This window comes from Motacilla alba, chromosome 1 (genome assembly GCF_015832195.1).
Source record: "Motacilla alba alba isolate MOTALB_02 chromosome 1, Motacilla_alba_V1.0_pri, whole genome shotgun sequence".
Classification (NCBI taxonomy): domain Eukaryota; kingdom Metazoa; phylum Chordata; class Aves; order Passeriformes; family Motacillidae; genus Motacilla; species Motacilla alba.
In genome coordinates, this window is record NC_052016.1 from 93820461 (window position 1) to 93838363 (window position 17903).

Sequence of the window (17903 nt, forward strand, 5' to 3'; positions counted from 1 at the left end):
TCTGCCAGACACCCGAGTTAAAACTGGTGCCCTGCTACTGAGGTGTGCTGAAATGAAAGAGCCTTTCCTCCTTCCTTGTATGAAGCTTTCATGAGCTCACCCCTGAAGGAAGCGTGGATGAGGGTATGTGACTCAGGCAGGAACACAGGTGACTGTGATGGGATTCAAAACTGTGACACAAAACCAGGCAATTGCTTCCCTTGGAAAAAGGTTTAAGAAAGAGACAGATGAGGCATATTTGAGACAGAAGGATGTTGATTTCATGGTTTATTGTCACATTAAAAAAGTAATATTACTGATGAATTAATATTTGCTTTTTAATATAAAAGTGCTTATTCTTACAAATCCTTAAGGCTCATTCTGTTACATTACAGTAGGATTTTTCACCATCCCAGAAACTGTGCTACATGAGTTTTACATGAACTGTGGACTTAGCAAAATCTCCAAACAGTAAAACAAGTAATTAATAATTTCATTGCCCTTGTATGCATTATCCTGTTTAATTGTGTAACATAATTTAACATGAAAATAAACAAAAGCAACATTTTCTTTTATTTTCTAGTTTGGCTTGGAACTGATCCCCAAAATATTTATATTTATTTTGAGCGAATGGAACAAATACAATTGGTTTTAAATCCCAATTTTTTACTTGTAGAGAAGAAGGGAAGGAGTGAGACAGAGGAGCATTACAGATGCAGCATTTACCCTATGTTTCTCACTAAAGAGGAAAGGACTGACTACAAAGCACAAGTACTGTTTATATGCCATATATTTATTTTTGTAATGTCCCTATGTTGTACTTAGGTAAATCTCCCATTGAAGCCAATGTGAGTTTTGCCTGGGGGAGGAATAAGACCAGGGCTCTCACGGGGGTCATTTTACAGTAAGTGTTTTATTATATTTTTGTCTCACAATGGAAGAATGAAACAGGTGAAAGTTACTAAAGCTCTTGTTTGTATTGATCACAAACGGAATATGATTTCTGGCATATACTATGATACACAGATAAGAGTATACCATATTTATTTGTAATCATAATCAGAGCTATATTAGTTGAATGGGCAGTGAATTTGCTATTTCTACTTAAATTTTAGATATTTATTTACTGTAAAAACTTTTTTTTCAATAATTGGGTCAAAATGCAGCAACTAAAAAAATACCTAATGCAAAGATAAAAATAATTTAAAGTATTCTGGAGCAAGGGGGGAAATGCTAGCCAATCTAATAAATAAGGCAGTTTAAAGCATTTGTGACTGCTACTGTGAAATATATGTACATACTTTACAGCATAAATTACTGTACAGAATACTCCATTTATTAACCTGTGTAAACAATATTGCCTGCTCTATGGGGACATACTGTGGGATTATGGTCAGCAGAAAGATACACTGCTGTAGCGGGGTGGGGGAGGCCTCGGGTAGCACATCCTCAGAGAGCAACATGAGCGTTGTTTTATGAGCTGCAAACAAAGCCATCTCGACTTGAGTAATTTTACAAAAAATCCGCTGACGTTTGTTGCTGTAAACGAAATATAGAAATGAACCTCTGTGGTTTGTTACAAAAATAATTCTAGTCATAAACTGGTCTCTGCATACCTCACCTGGCCAGGGAACCTCGCTCAGGAGCTCGCTGTGTGAAAAGGGAGGTGGGGAAGAGTCGCAATGCGCCAGTACCTTGTCGTGTGCTGTCTGCACTGCCAGCCAACAACTGATCCCACACTGGGATTGCCACACTGCCTTTTCAGCCGCTGGTGCAATGTGCAGCACGAGAAATGGGAAGGGAACCCTGTGATTGTTGCAACTGGCAGGAGAAGTAATGACACGTGAAAGCCTCCTGTTACTTCACCCACCCTGTACTGCCTCCCCCACCCATTTGTTTCCCTCACCCATCCCACAGTGTGGTTTGGGTTTGACTTCTGCATGATGGCAACTCCACGGAGAGTCTCTGTAGGATGCCTACTGCAACATGGCACCGGCCAGCAGACACCACTGCAGTCCAGGTTTCCATAAATAATATGCCCAGGAAGGCAGGGAGTTGCCAAAAGCAGTCTATGTGTGCAGCCATGGTTTGTTACTCTGACTATCATCTCCATCTGCCATGGTCAGCACGGAACAATGCCCCTGCACAGGAGGACCAGGGACCACTGCCCAGAGAATTCTCTGCCTGGCTCCTCTCCTTTGGCTCCTGCTCCTCCTGTTGCTATCCATGGAAAGAGACAATGGCACTGCAAGCCCACCCTGACCTGGCTGCTCTGGAGCTCCCAACACACCACTGCTCTTTCTGCCTCCACCAACAGCAAGGGAAGCCAGCCCTGGGAGCTGCTGTGGGAATACTGGTCTGCTGGCAGGCCACAAGCTTTAGGTGTCTCTGTGTGGCCTACAGGCTGTTCATAATGGATAAAATTCCCATTTTCACATAATGAATTGAAAAATGCTGTTGAATTTCCATTAAAAAGAGTAATATTGGCCTCACTTAGGCTCATAGCCAATCTCATCTCTTTTGTCATCTACAGAAAAGCTTTCTCCTTTTTTAAAGGAGCCCAGCTCTACTTCCAGGCAACATAAGAAAAAAGTGCCTGCAATTATTTAGTAAACTGTAAAATGTATTTTCTTGATATTTCAGTAATCTTAATAGAAAAAGGTGCACATTCAGTTCTCAAGGATCTACTTTGAAATTAGGCCTAGTAAATTATAGAGTGGTCAAGAGGTGGTCCAAGTCTGAAACATATGCTTGAAACATCTGAGAAATTAATGGATTTACCACATGCCTATTTTTCTGCATATGTGCTCCCTCCCAACATGATCTCAGCCCCATCCTGCCTCAGTGCATCCTGAGATATTCACCAATTTCATCAGGCATTCCTGTCAGCAACAGGTATGACTGTGAACCTGGGGTGGGATTTATAGCACCTCTGTATCTGAGCTCGTTACCTAAAACCCCTTTTAGCCAGTGGAGACAGACAAGAATTTCTAGGGTGAGATTAACTGTGCTTATTTTAGACCTTCAGTACAAGATGAGGTGATTTCCAACTTCTGTGTTTACATCAGAATCCTTTTTCTCTCTCATTCCACCTTCTTTTCCTATTTAATCCCAGTGAATTGTTACAAGGCTGACTGTGTATCCTCCATGGCCTAAGGAAGGTCATTGTACGGGTGAGACCACCAGCTCCTGCTGGTTCTACTGCAGGGCCATGAAGTGGCAAAGCTCACTCAAGTAGATTGGTAGCACAGTCATGCCAAGGCATTGGGCCAGGAGATGCTGCTGGCACCCCTCCAGCTGCACTGCTGTTTCACACAAGGTGTTTGAGTCACCAGAACTAAGGGCTTTTGGTCCCCAGATTACTGGTCTCTCCCATTTGCCTTTCCTGCTGAGGAGAAGAGGTGTCAAAAACTGTGCATGGACTCATCAGCACTCACTGTCCTTCCTCAAGAGGGAACTGAATTCTCTTGCTAGAAATAATGAGAGAAGGTGGATGCCAGTCCCACAGATGGGGTGGGAATGAGAAGAAAGCAGGAAGGTCCTGAACTGCTTGGAGAGCTCTGCACTGCCTTTCACCTTTTTCCTGCGACCAGTTTCTACTCTCCCTTGTCCTGCATGTCGCAAGCCAGGAGATGGAGTTGAAGAAGAAAATGTCTAGAACTGCAGGAAGGGGCCTCAACATCCAGAGGGACCTTGAGAGAGAGAGGACTGTCGCCACATTTCACAGAGAAAAGCAAGGCACAATTCTTCCCAAGAATATTTCTGGGTTTCACGTTCTCTGAACCTCAGAGAAAGGAAAAACAATTCTTATCATTTGCTGTGCCTGTGTTTGTGCAAAAGTAGAATGCAATATGGTGATTGTTTACCCAAAGTGGTGTTTTGTTTCCTTGGCCTACCAGGGCCAAGCGTGTGTGTGTTGGGACCGTCGACTGACAGTCATGAGATTCTGGGCAGCGGTGCGCAGAGTTGAGTGCTTGGCAGATTCAGTTTAGATGTAATGTAATATAGTGTAATATAGTATAGAATAATATAGTATAATAAAGTAATTAATTAGCCTTCTGATATCAGTGGAGTCCTCCTCGTCATTCTCTGCCCTCGTTGGGTTTGCCATGCAAATACTATACAGGACCCTCATGTGAACCTCATGAGGCCCATCACAGTCAATTACATGGTCCTGTCCCTGAGTTTGTCCAAGCCCCAATATAGATGAGGGATGTACTGATTGAGAGCAGTCCTGCTAAGAAGGTCCTGAGGGTGCTGGTGGATGAGAGGCTGGACATGAGCCAGAAATATGCCCTTGCAACCCAGAAAGCTAAAAAAGCCTGACCACCTGGCTGAGGGAGGTGATTCTCCCCTCTACTCTGCTGTTGTGAGACAGCACCTGGAGTGCAGTGTCCAGCTCTGGGGTTTCCAGTACAGGAAGGACATGAATCTGCTGGGGCAGGTTCGGGGGAGGCCATGAAGATGGTCAGAGGGATGGGGCACATCTCCTATGAAGACAGGTAGTGAGAGATGGGGTTCACCGTGGAAAAAAGAAGGTTCTGGGGAAATTTTACTGTGACTGTGGTTTTTCTGTACAAAGAGGGGATTTATAAGAAAGATGGAGAAAGACTTTACTAAGGCCTGTAGTAACAGAACAAGGGGCAACAATTTTCAACTGAAAGAGAGTAAATTTAGATTGGATCTAAGGAAGAAATTCTTTACTCTGAGTGTGGTGAGACACAGGAACAGGTTGCCCCGAGAAGCTGTGGATGCCCCATCCATGGAAGTGTTCAAGGCCAGACTGGATGAGGCTTTGAAAAATCTGGTCTAGTGAAAGGTCTCCCTGCCCACTGCAGTCAGGTTGGAACTAGATGATCTTCAAGGTGCCTTCCAACCCGAAACCTTCTGTGATAAATCTAAACTGCAAAGGAAAATATTATTTTTTAAATAGAGGTATATTCCAAAATGGAAGTGAGAAAAAGAATAAGAAGGGCATGTCCTTTGGTAAATGTTATCTATGTCAAGCTTGTTCCTTCAGGAAATGTTTTCTTTCATGTCTGTTGACAGGGTGAGAATTCCACATATAAGAATGCCAAGTGGAGGAGAAAAGGATAACTATTTCTAAGAAAGGACTTGTTAGTGTGACATGAACCACGTTAGAAACATTTTGTTGATTTGACTGGTGTTCAGTCCTTGGTGAAGTGCTTTATTGACAACTCCTAGGGATAATGTGTCAGAACAGAGCTGGAAGTCTGCCCTGGGGATACTGTCTAACAATGGTGTGATTTGGGAAGGTCACTCCCACACAGAGTGGGAGAACATTGAGTTCCCAACCAATGTCTGACTTCCCGCTTTGGTTACTGGTAATGTGCATCAAAATCAGACACATATTTTGTCACAAGAGACTTTTTGAAAAAATGCTTTGTTAAGCAACTAGTTCTCTGCAATGCACCGTGCTAAAAGAAGATTTCCATTGATTTGAAGTTACGTGAAGCTGGATTTGGATTAATGAATTATTTGAACACTTGAGGCTGTTTTGAGGAACATGCTTTGTACAGATTTCTTTTGCAGAAATACAAAGTGACCGAAAGACATAAAAAGATTTGAAACTCTTAGGATGGCCATGCATCACTTTGTTAATCTATGCTGCTTGTCCCATTATGTACTGTTTGATTCTTGCTCTCTGCTGGGATCAAAGTCATAGATACTCTGGGAATGTCAATTTCACCTAGCCTGTGACACCCCTCGGCTCTAAGCACAAGTTTTATACACTCTGGTGCTTACACCTAGAGCTTACATAGTATTTAAGATTTTGTGGGTCTTGTAGCTCTGGACTCAGGGGTGAAATTCATCCAGTGTACTTAGCAGTTTTTTCCATAGCTCTTCAACAGCACTTTCCTTCTGAGGATACAAAGTGATTTGCAAACATTAATTAATTCTCATAAAGCCCTGTGAGGCAGATAAATGTTAAGTATCCCTGTGTAAGTACATATGAGAAACATGAGACCTGAGTGCCTTATCATTCATGCTGTTCACTGTATTTGCTCCAAAAAACAACTAAGTGCCATGGGACAGAGGAAATTCCCTGTTTCCCCCCTTAATTCTGTTGTTTTCCTTGGACCTTCTGGAATTCTTTGAGGGCAGCAGGGACAAGGCTGGTCTTCAAGCTGCAGTGTGTGCAATTCAAGCTACACAAATTGCAAAAGTGTAGGATCCTTGGTGTATTTGTTGCTGCTTTTGGGGGCAAAAGCCAGGCCCTTTATGCAACCTGTGAGGTTCTTGCTCCGTGTTCCAGCACCGCATTGGAAAGGTAGCTTGGGCTACCAAAGCAGGAAACACCCCTGAAAGTCAGGCATACTTGTGGGCTACCAACAGCAACAGGGCTAGACAGCAAGTGGAGGCAGAGTAATTACTTGAAGAAATAGCCCCAGCTGGATCTCACCCATCTCACTGAAGAAAACCATAGCCTACTGAAAGACCAACGGATGCTCTTAGTGTTTTCCTCTCTGAAGCCTTAGTCAGGTTAGCACAAACAGGACCTAAAGTGACTTTCCCAGTTTGTTAATTAACCTTAAGAGCAATTTACAGCATGGGGCCAGTGATGCTGGAAATGGAGGCTTGGCCTTTTTGAGGGCAAACGGCAGCTTTCTGAGAGACAGTAAAGTAGCTAAATTTTCATGCTAACAATATTGGCTCAGAGACATAGTTCCACATTTTTTGAGACATACCAGGATAAGATCATCCAAATGCTTTTCTGAATGTATTCTGACAAATTTATCTATGGCTTCCCAGCCCATCGTGCACAGCACATAACCTAATGTAACAGTTATAATTATGATACTGATCAGACCAACCAGGGATTTTTAAGACATGAAAACTAGACTAATTCTTTAGTTTCAAACACAGTGAGGTCAAATATGTGATGTAAATGATAACAAAAAGATAACAAAATGAGAGGCATGTTAGGTCTGTGCCAGACAGACTTCTGTTGTTACCCTAACAAGTCTGTATACTTCAGGCATTGTTTGTATTTCTATGGTGCCAGGAGATTTGATTCTTTAGTTTGAGGATTCTCGCTGAATGGGGGAGGGAAATGTTGCCATTGCTGTGAACAAGAAACATTTCTTTCTGACATATTAAGCATTAAGAGGATTATGTAAAGACAAGGCATATTGCAGAAGGAGATATTCTAAATATAGCTTTTACCATGAACCCATGACCTGCCAAAAATTTAGGAGAGTTAAAAAACCTATTGCTTTGACAATCTTTTAATTTTAAAAAAATTGTCTTGTAAAAAGATCAAGGAATTAATCAACTGCTATTTACATAAAATTCAAACTTTCTTGCTTAAAATCATGAACCATTTAATGTCACATCTGTGGGACATCTAGGCAGATGCCATTAATCCAAGTCATTTTGAAAATTCCAATTTCATTTGGATTAAAACCTACAACTAAGTCAGTGAATAGCATATACTGTACATGCATTAAGGCTGGTGACTACTAAAGTCTCTTGGGTAGATAAACTAAGTACAGATTAGCCAGGTCTAAGTGTATGTCCTCATCTGGGGAAGAGAAGATATCCTGACATTTCAGATTTGAATCAGTAGCCATGAAAAATGGTTGAACATTTGTATTACAAAAGAGATACTATGGCACAGTCCCAAAGGTGCATTTCATATAAATTAATTAGCTACACAAATTATTTTGACAACAGCTACTGCACTTCTTAGGTGATATGGCTGCTCAGTGATGACTACTTGATGATCAATGGTAGGCACTAGTAATATCCTTCATGCTGAGTGACTTTTATTACTATTTAGATTTACAATATATACAGATGTGTTTGTATCTACACTTAGGGCTTGATCCTCTTAACCTCCTTTACCTAAGTCTTCTGTTCCCTATAATCTTTTCCTTTGGAGCTCTGGATTTTTGAGCAAAAGAAATAGGCAAACAAGGGGTTTGGGTATCCCGCCACGTGACTGGAAGGACTATGCCTGGCTTTTGACCACACTTGAACCTCTGCATATGCTTTGTTCTTACCTGACACTCATGCCATGCTATAAAGGTTTAAGGCCAAGGGCTCTGTATGATCTTGCTGTCTGTGAGGATCCTATAGGCCATTCTGGATTTGAAAAGCCCACCTGCAATACACAGTTCCTTTCCATCCATTCCTATTGTTGTATGAACTCTTACTGATTCAGAAGCCTCTGTTTGTAAGCAAACCTCTTCCTCCAGGCATAATCCTTCTGGATTTGTACAGAATGACTTCTTACTTTTCCAAAATTGAACCTGAATGTTGCTATGGCTAAAGAAGCCTGCATATTCCTGGACTTCTACAGCAGGTTAAAATAAGTCAGTGTATTTCAGGGAACTGCAAAAAAAGGACAGCCTCCTCTGGTCCCATCCAAAACACACAGAGCATCTTTGACTCACAGTGTGATCTGCCTAAGACTATTCAGGTTCTTAAAGTGGTGCATAGGCTTAACTGGACCAGACCTGAAGTCACATGCACTTTTGCAGACCAGTCCCTAAGAAGATGAAATTAAGTATTTGTTGTCACCGTGCCACATTCAGACATCCAATCAGCAGCAACCCTACAGAGCAAATAGCCTGCACAGAAGAGTATTCTAAATAACCTCGCTAAAATAGTTTAGCTGTGAGAAACCCTATGGAGAGAAGGCCAAACCCTTTAATCCACTCATCCTGTTGCACCACCAGAAATTAAGGCTCAGTGTGCTCATCAGACAACACAGATGACGCCAGCACAAAAACTAAAAATCAGTAAGATTTCCATGGAAGCAATAGATATTTTAGCTGAAATAACTCAATATAAGAGCAGTGTACAGGAAAGGACAATCATCTACAGAGATGTTTAGTACTTGGAAATGTTACAACAGAACACCATTAATTCTTGCATTTCTTTGAAGTTTCTTGACATATTATATCCATACAAAGAGTTCATCATGATTAAGAAAAATATCCCGATCTTAGTAAAATAAACATGCTTCAAAGTTCCATATTTGAAACTCAAATGCCACATGTGCAATAAAACTAAACTCCATTTAAGGCAAGTAATATATGTTACTTCTAAAATTTCTCAATGTTAAATATCAGAAAGGGCTCCCAAACCCCCAAACTTATCTGAAGATAAACATCATAGGCACCGTCAAAGAAAACAGAAGCTAATCTAGCTGGAGTTTCACTTTCCTGATCTGAGGAGAAATCCTGCAGTACCTGTGGATGGCATTGGAGCAGCTGACAGAATCCGTTGCTACTAATCTAGCAAATCCTGACAGACTTCCTTCCACAGCTGGAGATCAGGCAAGTGATAAACAGAAAGGCACCAATCGAGTTCTCCATGATACTTGTGACGAAACAAATTGTGTTCCTTCTGGGGTGGGTGGCAGCCAGGGCTAAGGGTGACGGCAGGACTCAGAGGTCACGTATTTTGTCCTTTAAAGGCAACTACATGTTCTCTGCTAAAGCCAGCCACATTGTAACACTCAAGACCATGCTAAGAGGTGGCCACAGCCACAGGCATTCTCCTGGGGGGGAAGTATCTGAGCACCGATGGGCAAATAAATATTGGCCCAGGATGGCTTGGGGCTGAGCAGTTCCTTGGTGGCTGCTTCAGAGAACACAGTGAATGCTGAGTCTGAACAATAGCTGGAGTTATGGTGAGCAGCCTCGGCAGAAAAACACGGCTATGTGGGGCTCAGTGTGCTCATAAGCCCACTCTTTACCACGGGGTACATGGAGTCTGTGCTACCAAAGACATTTGACTAAGAAATTGTGCCATATTGTTTGGTATCTTTTTTTCAAAATGCAGCTTTTCATAAAGGGGGGACAGAAAAATAAAGGCAGCAAGTACCAATTAATCAACCATTTGTATCAGTGGCTATTTCTACTTGCATCTTCTATTGAAAGTCTTTTGTACTCAAGATTTCTTAATATGTAAGCAAATTAGATTAGAAAATAACAGTAAAAGGGTTCAACTAATGCCTTGGACAAGAACAATTGAAAGTCGCTGGAGCTGCTGATTTGAGTAAAGGCAGCAAATGTGATTGCAAAAAAAATATTTCCAATATAGAAAAAAAACCCCTAAATATGTGAAAACCACTGAAAATGAACAAAAATGCACTGAGTGCAAGCGCAGTTGATATGAACTGGCCTTGACCTCATCTGACCCAAATTAAACTCCAATTATTGTGGGATTAATTCTCTGGCATGAAAAACACAGCCTGTCAACAGGAACTGAAAACATCCCATAAATCAAGAAACGTTAAAGCCTAGTTGAGGATTATGCATGAAGAGTGAGAGGATTATGATAGGAAACAGTTCTTAGTCTGATGAGCAGCAAACTCAGCTTCCCAGATAAAGGAAATTGCATGTAATGCTCCCATACAGCCTGGAAGAAAATGTTGCAAGCTTCTGCTAGATGAAAAAGATATGAAAGTCAAAATCTGCAGGATGAAGCCTTCCCATGCAAAGCCAACAACTGTTATAAATATCTGTCTCTGTGTGTGTGCAGCTGAAATTAACACATTTTCCTTCCTAAGTGGATTACTGTTTGCCATATTTTTTCCTTATCTATTTACTGTCAGTAACAGAATGCAATTTTCCACCATCTCTTTTAAGTTCTTCCTACCAGCATATCTGTTTTCAGGCCTTCCTTTTGAGTGATACTGTAGGTTGCACTGTTGGTGAGGAGCTGAAGGAGACATAAAGTTATTTAAAAAGACAGGAGATAAAGAAATGCATGCAATTTGTTGAAACTTATTGCACAGGAAGGAATGCTGTCTTTCTCCAACTTAATGCAGACTACACACCTCCTCTCTGTGCTCCAGTGGAGAAGTAAGAGGGAGGTGGCACAGTTAATATGGAAACTTCTGTGACGTGTCCATGCTTGCAGTAAAAATTCTCCATGTCTATGATTTGCCCTCATTCATTCCAGTTCAGGAAAGCCCTTGTGTATGTGCTTAAGCTCTGCTGAAGTCATCAGGATTTCAGTACAAGCTTAAAGTTAAGAATCTGTTGTGAGCTTTCCTGAATAGGGATCTGTGCTTATTGCACTTGGTTCAATCAACCCATAAGATTTTGGTTTCTGAGTTTTTCAGTACAAGAATAGAAAGGGTATGTTTGTGCATTAAGATCAGTTCTTTATAGTATTTCTAGTGTATGAAAATGTTTGGAGAGTGATAGAGAACAATTCATTCTGAAGAGACATCATTGTATATTGTACCTCTGCGCACATACATGTCTACACTCAGAAGAATTTTGCTCAATATTGAAGAAATATTCACCTTTGTTTGGATCAATGCTGTAGCTGACTATTTCTGTAGCACAGTGTCCAGAATAACTGAATTATCCATGAAAGGGATACTGTCCATGTGAATGGCACGCAGTCATTATGACAAGTGAGCACTATTCCGCACCCAGTGAAGTCCTTGTTGGGTGTACTGGACTAAATGCTCCATACTGCTGTGCAAGGTGATAGGTCCCATCAATGCATCCAAGTCGTTAAAGAAATCTGCAGGGAAAAAAAAAATTACAGGGATTCAGCATCAGAAGAGTGAATCTTTATTTGCTACTTGTCACCCTTTAACAGATTTTATTCTCTTGCAAATTGAGTCAGGCTGAACATTCCATGGGAATGAAAGTTTACTGCTGGGGAGATTAATTTTAAAGCCCTGTGGTTCATGATGTTACAGGCTGATGCACAACAATTTTCTTTTAACGAACAAAGCAGTGAGTTCTTCAGCTTTGCTTTTCATTAATTTCCATTGAGTCTTGATAAAGCAAACAGACTCCGGGCAAGATTTATTCTGAGCTTGAGGACAAGTAGATCAAAAAGTCCCCACACAAGTGTCCAATGGCACATTTGTGATATGCTAGATATTTAAGCTACCATGACAGAGAAATAGAGGCCTGTGCAACATGGCCAACCCAACCTAAATAGCAGTTTGGCTAACTAGCCAGTCAGGAGTTAGAATCACACAATGATTTGGGTTGAAAGGGACCTTTAAAGATCAGCCAGTTCCAACCCCCATGCCATGGATAGGGACAATTCAGTTGTCTACTCAGAGGCATGTAGTGCCCATTTGTATGTATCAGAGAGTTGATATATACAGCCTGGACTGGCAGATCTAACACAGGATGTGCAGGAGAGTTCTGGAGTGGCAGTTTAGGTAAGGATACCTCAGTAAACTGTATCCCTCTCTCCCTTTTTAGTACACCCTGAAAGTTGTGCTGTTTAGTACACATCTTTCAGGGTACACTAAACAGCAGTCTGAACTGCTGTTTGTATTCAACAAAGCTCCATCAACTGCAATGGGAGATGAGCCCCCCAACTCATACCTACATACCTTCACTTAGGTGCCCTTTTTTTGACTTGGATCTTGCCCATGTCCCTGCCTTATATACACAAAATAGCCTGAAAACTAAGAAATACTTCACCATTAAGTCAGATGTGGAAGCATTTGCTTGTGGAAACCAGTTCACCTGAGAGAAGTCTGCTGCAGGCACCTTGTTCCAATCTGTGTCTGCTACGGATGGGGAAGGGCTAGGGGCTGTTCATTCCTTCTGCAGAAAGGAGGTGTGCTCCTGCTTTTTGATATGGTCTGGCTAAACACATCCCATGCAGCTCCATGACTTTGGGGGCAGGAAGCTGTCTTACCTCCCACAGACCTTCCTCTCTAGAATGCACAGATGGCAGGAAGTGCTACTCACATCCAAGTCTGTGACCTGCCTGTCACAAGTCCTGGCTCAGCTCTTCTGAGCAAGACAGCAATCAAAATTGCCTTTCTGGGCTGTTTTGGAACAAACTAGGAGCAGACTGAAGAAAGAAATAATCTCTACAGTCCTACTTTGTAGACAGGTTTCATATCAAAAGTTATTTTACTGATACAAATCACGTGGCAGTCTTCTAGAATAGTCCATTGCCTTGCCTTGCTCACCTCTGTTTTCCTTGGCCAGGTTGTCAGCCATCTCCCAGTAGTCATAGCTGTGCAGGATGCTGTTGGTGATGCTGACGTGGTTGGCAGCCATCTGATGAATGCGCTGCGGGATGCTGATGATAGGAGATGGGGAAGGGGCCCCTGTGCTCCCCTGGGATCCTACAGAACTGACTGGAGAAGGGCTAGGGGACATAGGTGATGGAGTTCCTGTGCTCCTAGAAACCAGTGTTAATACAGTTATTTAAAAAGTGTTAGGATTAAAAACACAAGAGTATCAGAACATACCATAGGTAAAAATACATTATTTCTAACTGCTAATCTGATATAAATTTCTGTGCAACTTACTTTCCACTGGCACCCCAAGGAGATGGGTTCTGGGCAGCTTTTGATGAATTCTGGAAAGGAAAGAGTAATTCACAATGCATATAATTTATATAAGACTACAAAATGAAAAGAAAGAAATGTAAAGAAAGTGATGCAATTGCATCTCATGAAGTAATAAACCCAGTCAGCCTAGTTTGATGTTATGATGAAGCAGTGCTACAGAACAGACTTGAAACAGCCTTTTCAACACCCTGGCATAGGAACTGATTAGAAAAACATTAGTGAAATGGAAACTTTTCACAGAAATCCTGGGAATTCAGAAAAAAAAGTGCTGCAGGACTCTTTGTAAAGTTTACTCTGTAATTTCTTGTGATGAAGAAAATCAGAAAGATTTCTTCCCACTCTCCTGCCCCTAATGACAAATGTCATTCCCCTAGGACTTGCAAGACTGTGCAAATCTGCTCAGCCTGGCATCCACAGGGATGTGAATCTGAGGATCTGCAGCTCAGGTGGGTGTTTTAACCACCAGGCTCAAAAATCTTGCTCATGATTGCTCCTTGTGGAGCTGTTCCCCTTGGTCCAAACATGGCAGCATTCACAAGGTCAGAGAGACTGCCCATGTAGATTGGTGGTTTTCATAGCTGAAGAATTCCCCAGAGAATCCCAGAAGGGACCATTTGATCATTTAGTGTGGTCTCTTGTATACCTGGAGTCACTAAGACTCTCTCTGGTATACTGTGCTTAGGTTAAAGAATTTCATTGCTTGAGGAGAGACCACACTACCTCGTGCAAGCACTGTATTTACAAAGAAGGAGAAATCCAGGCGTCAGCAGTAATGGAGACTGGATAAATGATTTTATACTTTAAAAATTATTTTAGTAGGTAAAATTCCAGGATCTGGAGAGAATTCAGTCACTGGTTCCTGATCATTTGACCTGAGGAAAAACTCCACCCTCCTCCCAAGTGACTGATTTAGTCCTAGGGCTGTGAGAAAGAAGTCTAAGAAACCAAACTTTTCTAGTCCATCCCATCCACGGTCTCACATTCACCAATGTGATTCTTCAGAGGAAAGTAACCTCCTTGTGCTCTCCCCTGAAGCTGAACCTGCAAGTAACTGTGTGCTGGAGAGCAGCCCTCTCTTCTTGACATCCATGTGAGACCAGACAAAGAGATTGTCTCTGCAGCTCGAGATCTGTTTATGGATCCTGTTTTAAATGCAAGGCTGTAGGAGTTGTAAACTGCAGGAGTTACAGGCAGTACCAGCAGTATAAAACCTCTTGGTCTCTCATGGCTTAGGAAGGAAAATGGTAAACAAGGGGCTTCAGATGTTCATGGATTTCAAGGCCAGGAGTAATCCTGCAGTGCACATAATCTGCAATGTCTATTTTCCACCAATCACGGCACTTCTGAAAGAAGCTAAATTACTTTTAAAATTTATCTTATTTTTATTCCTTCTAAAAAGGACAAATAGCCATATAGAAATTCTTAGACACTATTTATCTTCCTTATTGCTCTTCTGTGTCCTGTTCTATGTTTAGTAGGCCTCACAATTAGAAAAAAAATGCTGTTTCACAGTTTCAGGATTGAATCTTCCCTACTTCAGGGCTATCTTTTGGATTTTCTTGGTCCAAAGCCAGCAAAACTGCATGTAAACTGTAAATTATCAGCTCTGTTTCCATGTACACAATGATCTCTTAACCCATTCAGCACCAAATTGGACACATCCCCTAAGCCTCTCTTTAAAAAACTTTGTTTTCTCAGTTTTAATGTGTCTTCTGAACTGCCTCTTGGGTTTCTACATCTTTTATGTGCATCCCAACACTGGCTGTATTTTAGCAGTGATCATGCCAGTGTTGTGTGTACCCTGTCATTCTTCCTGCATTTTGACACAGTGTCTTCTTTGTCCCAGGTACGTGATATGAAAAATAAGCTTTGGAGTGTCCCACAAGGAGTTCTTCCTTCAGAGGTTGTTTTTTTTTTTTTTTTTTTTTTTTTTTTTTTTTTTTGTGTTTTTTTTTTTTTTTTTTTCCTTTTGACAGGAAAAGCTCAGGTGTGGAAAGATAAAAAAGGAAAATTTCTCATTTACCATCTTAAATAGAACCAACCTGGGAATCCTCAGCATTTGAGCCTCTTAAAGAATAGATTTTTTTTCCCCTTTCTTTTCTGATCTCTCTCAGAACTACTTGTCTTCATCTTTCTAGTGTAATGGAAACTGAGTGCCTGTTGTTTACTTACAGAGTTGGAAGAGGAAAATTTGAAAATTGGAGTCAAGGATACTTCAGCTGTAAATGTAACCAACCTCTGTCTTACTGTGCAACTTCCCACACACCTTTCTCCTCATGTTTTAGGTATATTGCTTCAGTTTCCTCTGAGTTCTGCACCAGAAGGTTGGGGGTAAGGATTCTGAAGAGTAGAATTTTGTAAGGGATCTCTTATCCCACTTTTCCTACTGCAACCCATTGTCCTGGTTTCTTTATTCCCTCATATGTGCCTGGCCCCTGAATATCTGGGCCTTCTTTCTAATTCTCTGCTGCATTTTTTTTTTCTGTAATGGAAATAAATAAGCTAAAGGAGATTTAAACAGTATTTTTTTCCTTTTCTAAAAGAAAAGTATGTCAAATTTTCCCTGCAAATGTGTGATTAAAAATCTTTCTCTGATTGATAATATATGAGGAAGTCCTTAATGCAGTCAGCATTTCATGTCACTTGGTTTTGAAAGCTTTTAGATACCAAATATGAAAGGAGTGGAGAAGTGGCTTGTTTTCCACTGAAAATTATAGCAAATGGATGGTTTTTTCCATTTTTGCTTTTAAAGGTGAGAATACTTTCTAATGTGAAGCTATGCTATCATTGTGTCAGCAGGAGCTCTGCAAAGAAACAAACTCTTCTTGGCTATAGCAGAGTGTAAGTCCATTTTGTGTTTGCTGTGAAACAGTCTCTGTCTGCTAGCAGGACACATTTTACATGGTTGAGAGCTGTTCTTAATACAGTTATTCTCTGAACTGGTCAAGAAAAATAAAGTACTTCAATAGGCACATATTTCTTTCCCCTGAAATCAAGTAATTGTTAGAGAAACATAACTTGTTGAATTATTTACTGCTAAATTTTTGAAGCAATTACATGGACTTCGATTTCCATTTGACAATAACTGATCTGTCAATTCCCTTCCCTGTCTTCATGTGTTCAGAATTTGGTCATAAGCATTCATGCTTGTATTTGAATTTTTTTATTAACAAAATGTCAAAGGATAGATGTTTTTCATTTCAAGATTCTTCTGTCCACAAAAAAACCCCAACAGATGAGGCCTGTGTTCAAAGACAAATGGCTGTTCAGGTCCCACAAAGCAGTTTGTCTTAAAACACTTGTATGTTCATTCTTCTTCTTTTTTTTTTTTTTAATTTAGGAAGATAAAGGCTGATTTTTGTGTTTGTACATCACATGCTGGATGGATTGACTGCAAGAAGTTTCACTTTGTCAGAAATGGAAAATGGAAGCAGTAACAGGTGAAGCAAAGCAGGAAGGGGAAGCCAAGAGTGCCATGTCAAGTACGTGGCAGGTGGTCTGTCTGCCTTCTAATGCTTCTGTACAACTCCTGCTGAACTCAGTGTGGGCTCTGACAGCTCCCTGGGTAAGATGTCCCACTGCACTGTCCTACCTACTGATGCTGCTGAGTGGAAGGCCTGCATCTGAGGACTGATCTAGATAAAAGTCTTCAACTCGTGAGAAATGTAATCCTGAAGGGGATTCTTACAGCAAATTCTGCAAAACCTATTTACAACAGAGCTGGATAGCACTAGACAACTGACCAAGAATAATCTGAAAATACCTGTTTGTTAGTACAACAAATTTATCATCCTTTGTGAAGGGTCACAGTGTGTATTTTTCAAATAGGGACCCTTGTGAAGATAACTGAACTAACTAGAGCTCAGATGTTGCCATTAGAGTCTCTGGTAAAACATCACTGACTTCACAGGGGAAAAACTAATCCCAGTACAGCTACTGCTCTAGTAAGATGCTGTATCTCCTGTAAAAACATTGATCTACGAACATGCCATAAATAATGCACCTTGAAATACTCAATAAGCGCTTTCGAATACTTGACTGCGTGGTCTCTCTTGAGTCGGAACATCCTCCAGTACAGAAGGGCCAGGCAGCGGTAACTGGAACAAATATAAGGGAGAGCAGAAAGTAGAGGGTGACTCCTGAACAGAAATCCCACTGAACATCTTAAACATTATTATTAACTAATACAGAGTGGAAGGCTGACAGCACCTTACTAATAATTTTTATCACCATTTGTTGGCAGTACTTCACAGCTTGCCATGGATTCATGAGCAGAGCTAGGTACTACAGCCAGGGCAGGTCATGCTGACAAATGCTACCAGTGAGGTACTAAACAAACCATACTCGGAAGGGTCTGGGCTCCCAGGCCTTCATTCTGGCTTAAAGTCTGCACACTTGATCAAAAGCCTCTCCTGTGAAAAGAGACATCCTGAAACTCAACACACACCACTTTTTTCTTTTGTATTTTTACTTGCGAATGCATAAACAGCTTTTTGAAATATCTTATCTTGGGACTTTATTGCAATAGCCTGGATATAGTGAACTCGAGTTATAGTGGATGTATTTTGTATACACCCAGTGCTCTCTTCCAGCA

The 17903-nt window shown here is 41.1% G+C and overlaps 1 protein-coding gene across 3 annotated transcripts in view; it reads right to left on the reverse strand.

Moving 5' to 3' along the window:
• Positions 1–237: 237 nt before the first annotated feature.
• AFF3 (AF4/FMR2 family member 3) overlaps positions 238–17903 on the reverse strand; it is a 333013-nt gene continuing 315347 nt past the window's right edge. For all 3 annotated transcript variants that reach the window (XM_038152924.1, XM_038152845.1, XM_038152760.1), the window contains 4 exons: positions 17313–17406; positions 13268–13317; positions 12923–13137; positions 238–11496 (listed from right to left, as the gene is read on the reverse strand). In XM_038152924.1, the coding sequence (XP_038008852.1) occupies positions 11375–11496; positions 12923–13137; positions 13268–13317; positions 17313–17406 (481 nt within the window). In that variant the 3' untranslated portion in view covers positions 238–11374. The remainder of the gene's footprint in view (positions 11497–12922; positions 13138–13267; positions 13318–17312; positions 17407–17903) is intronic.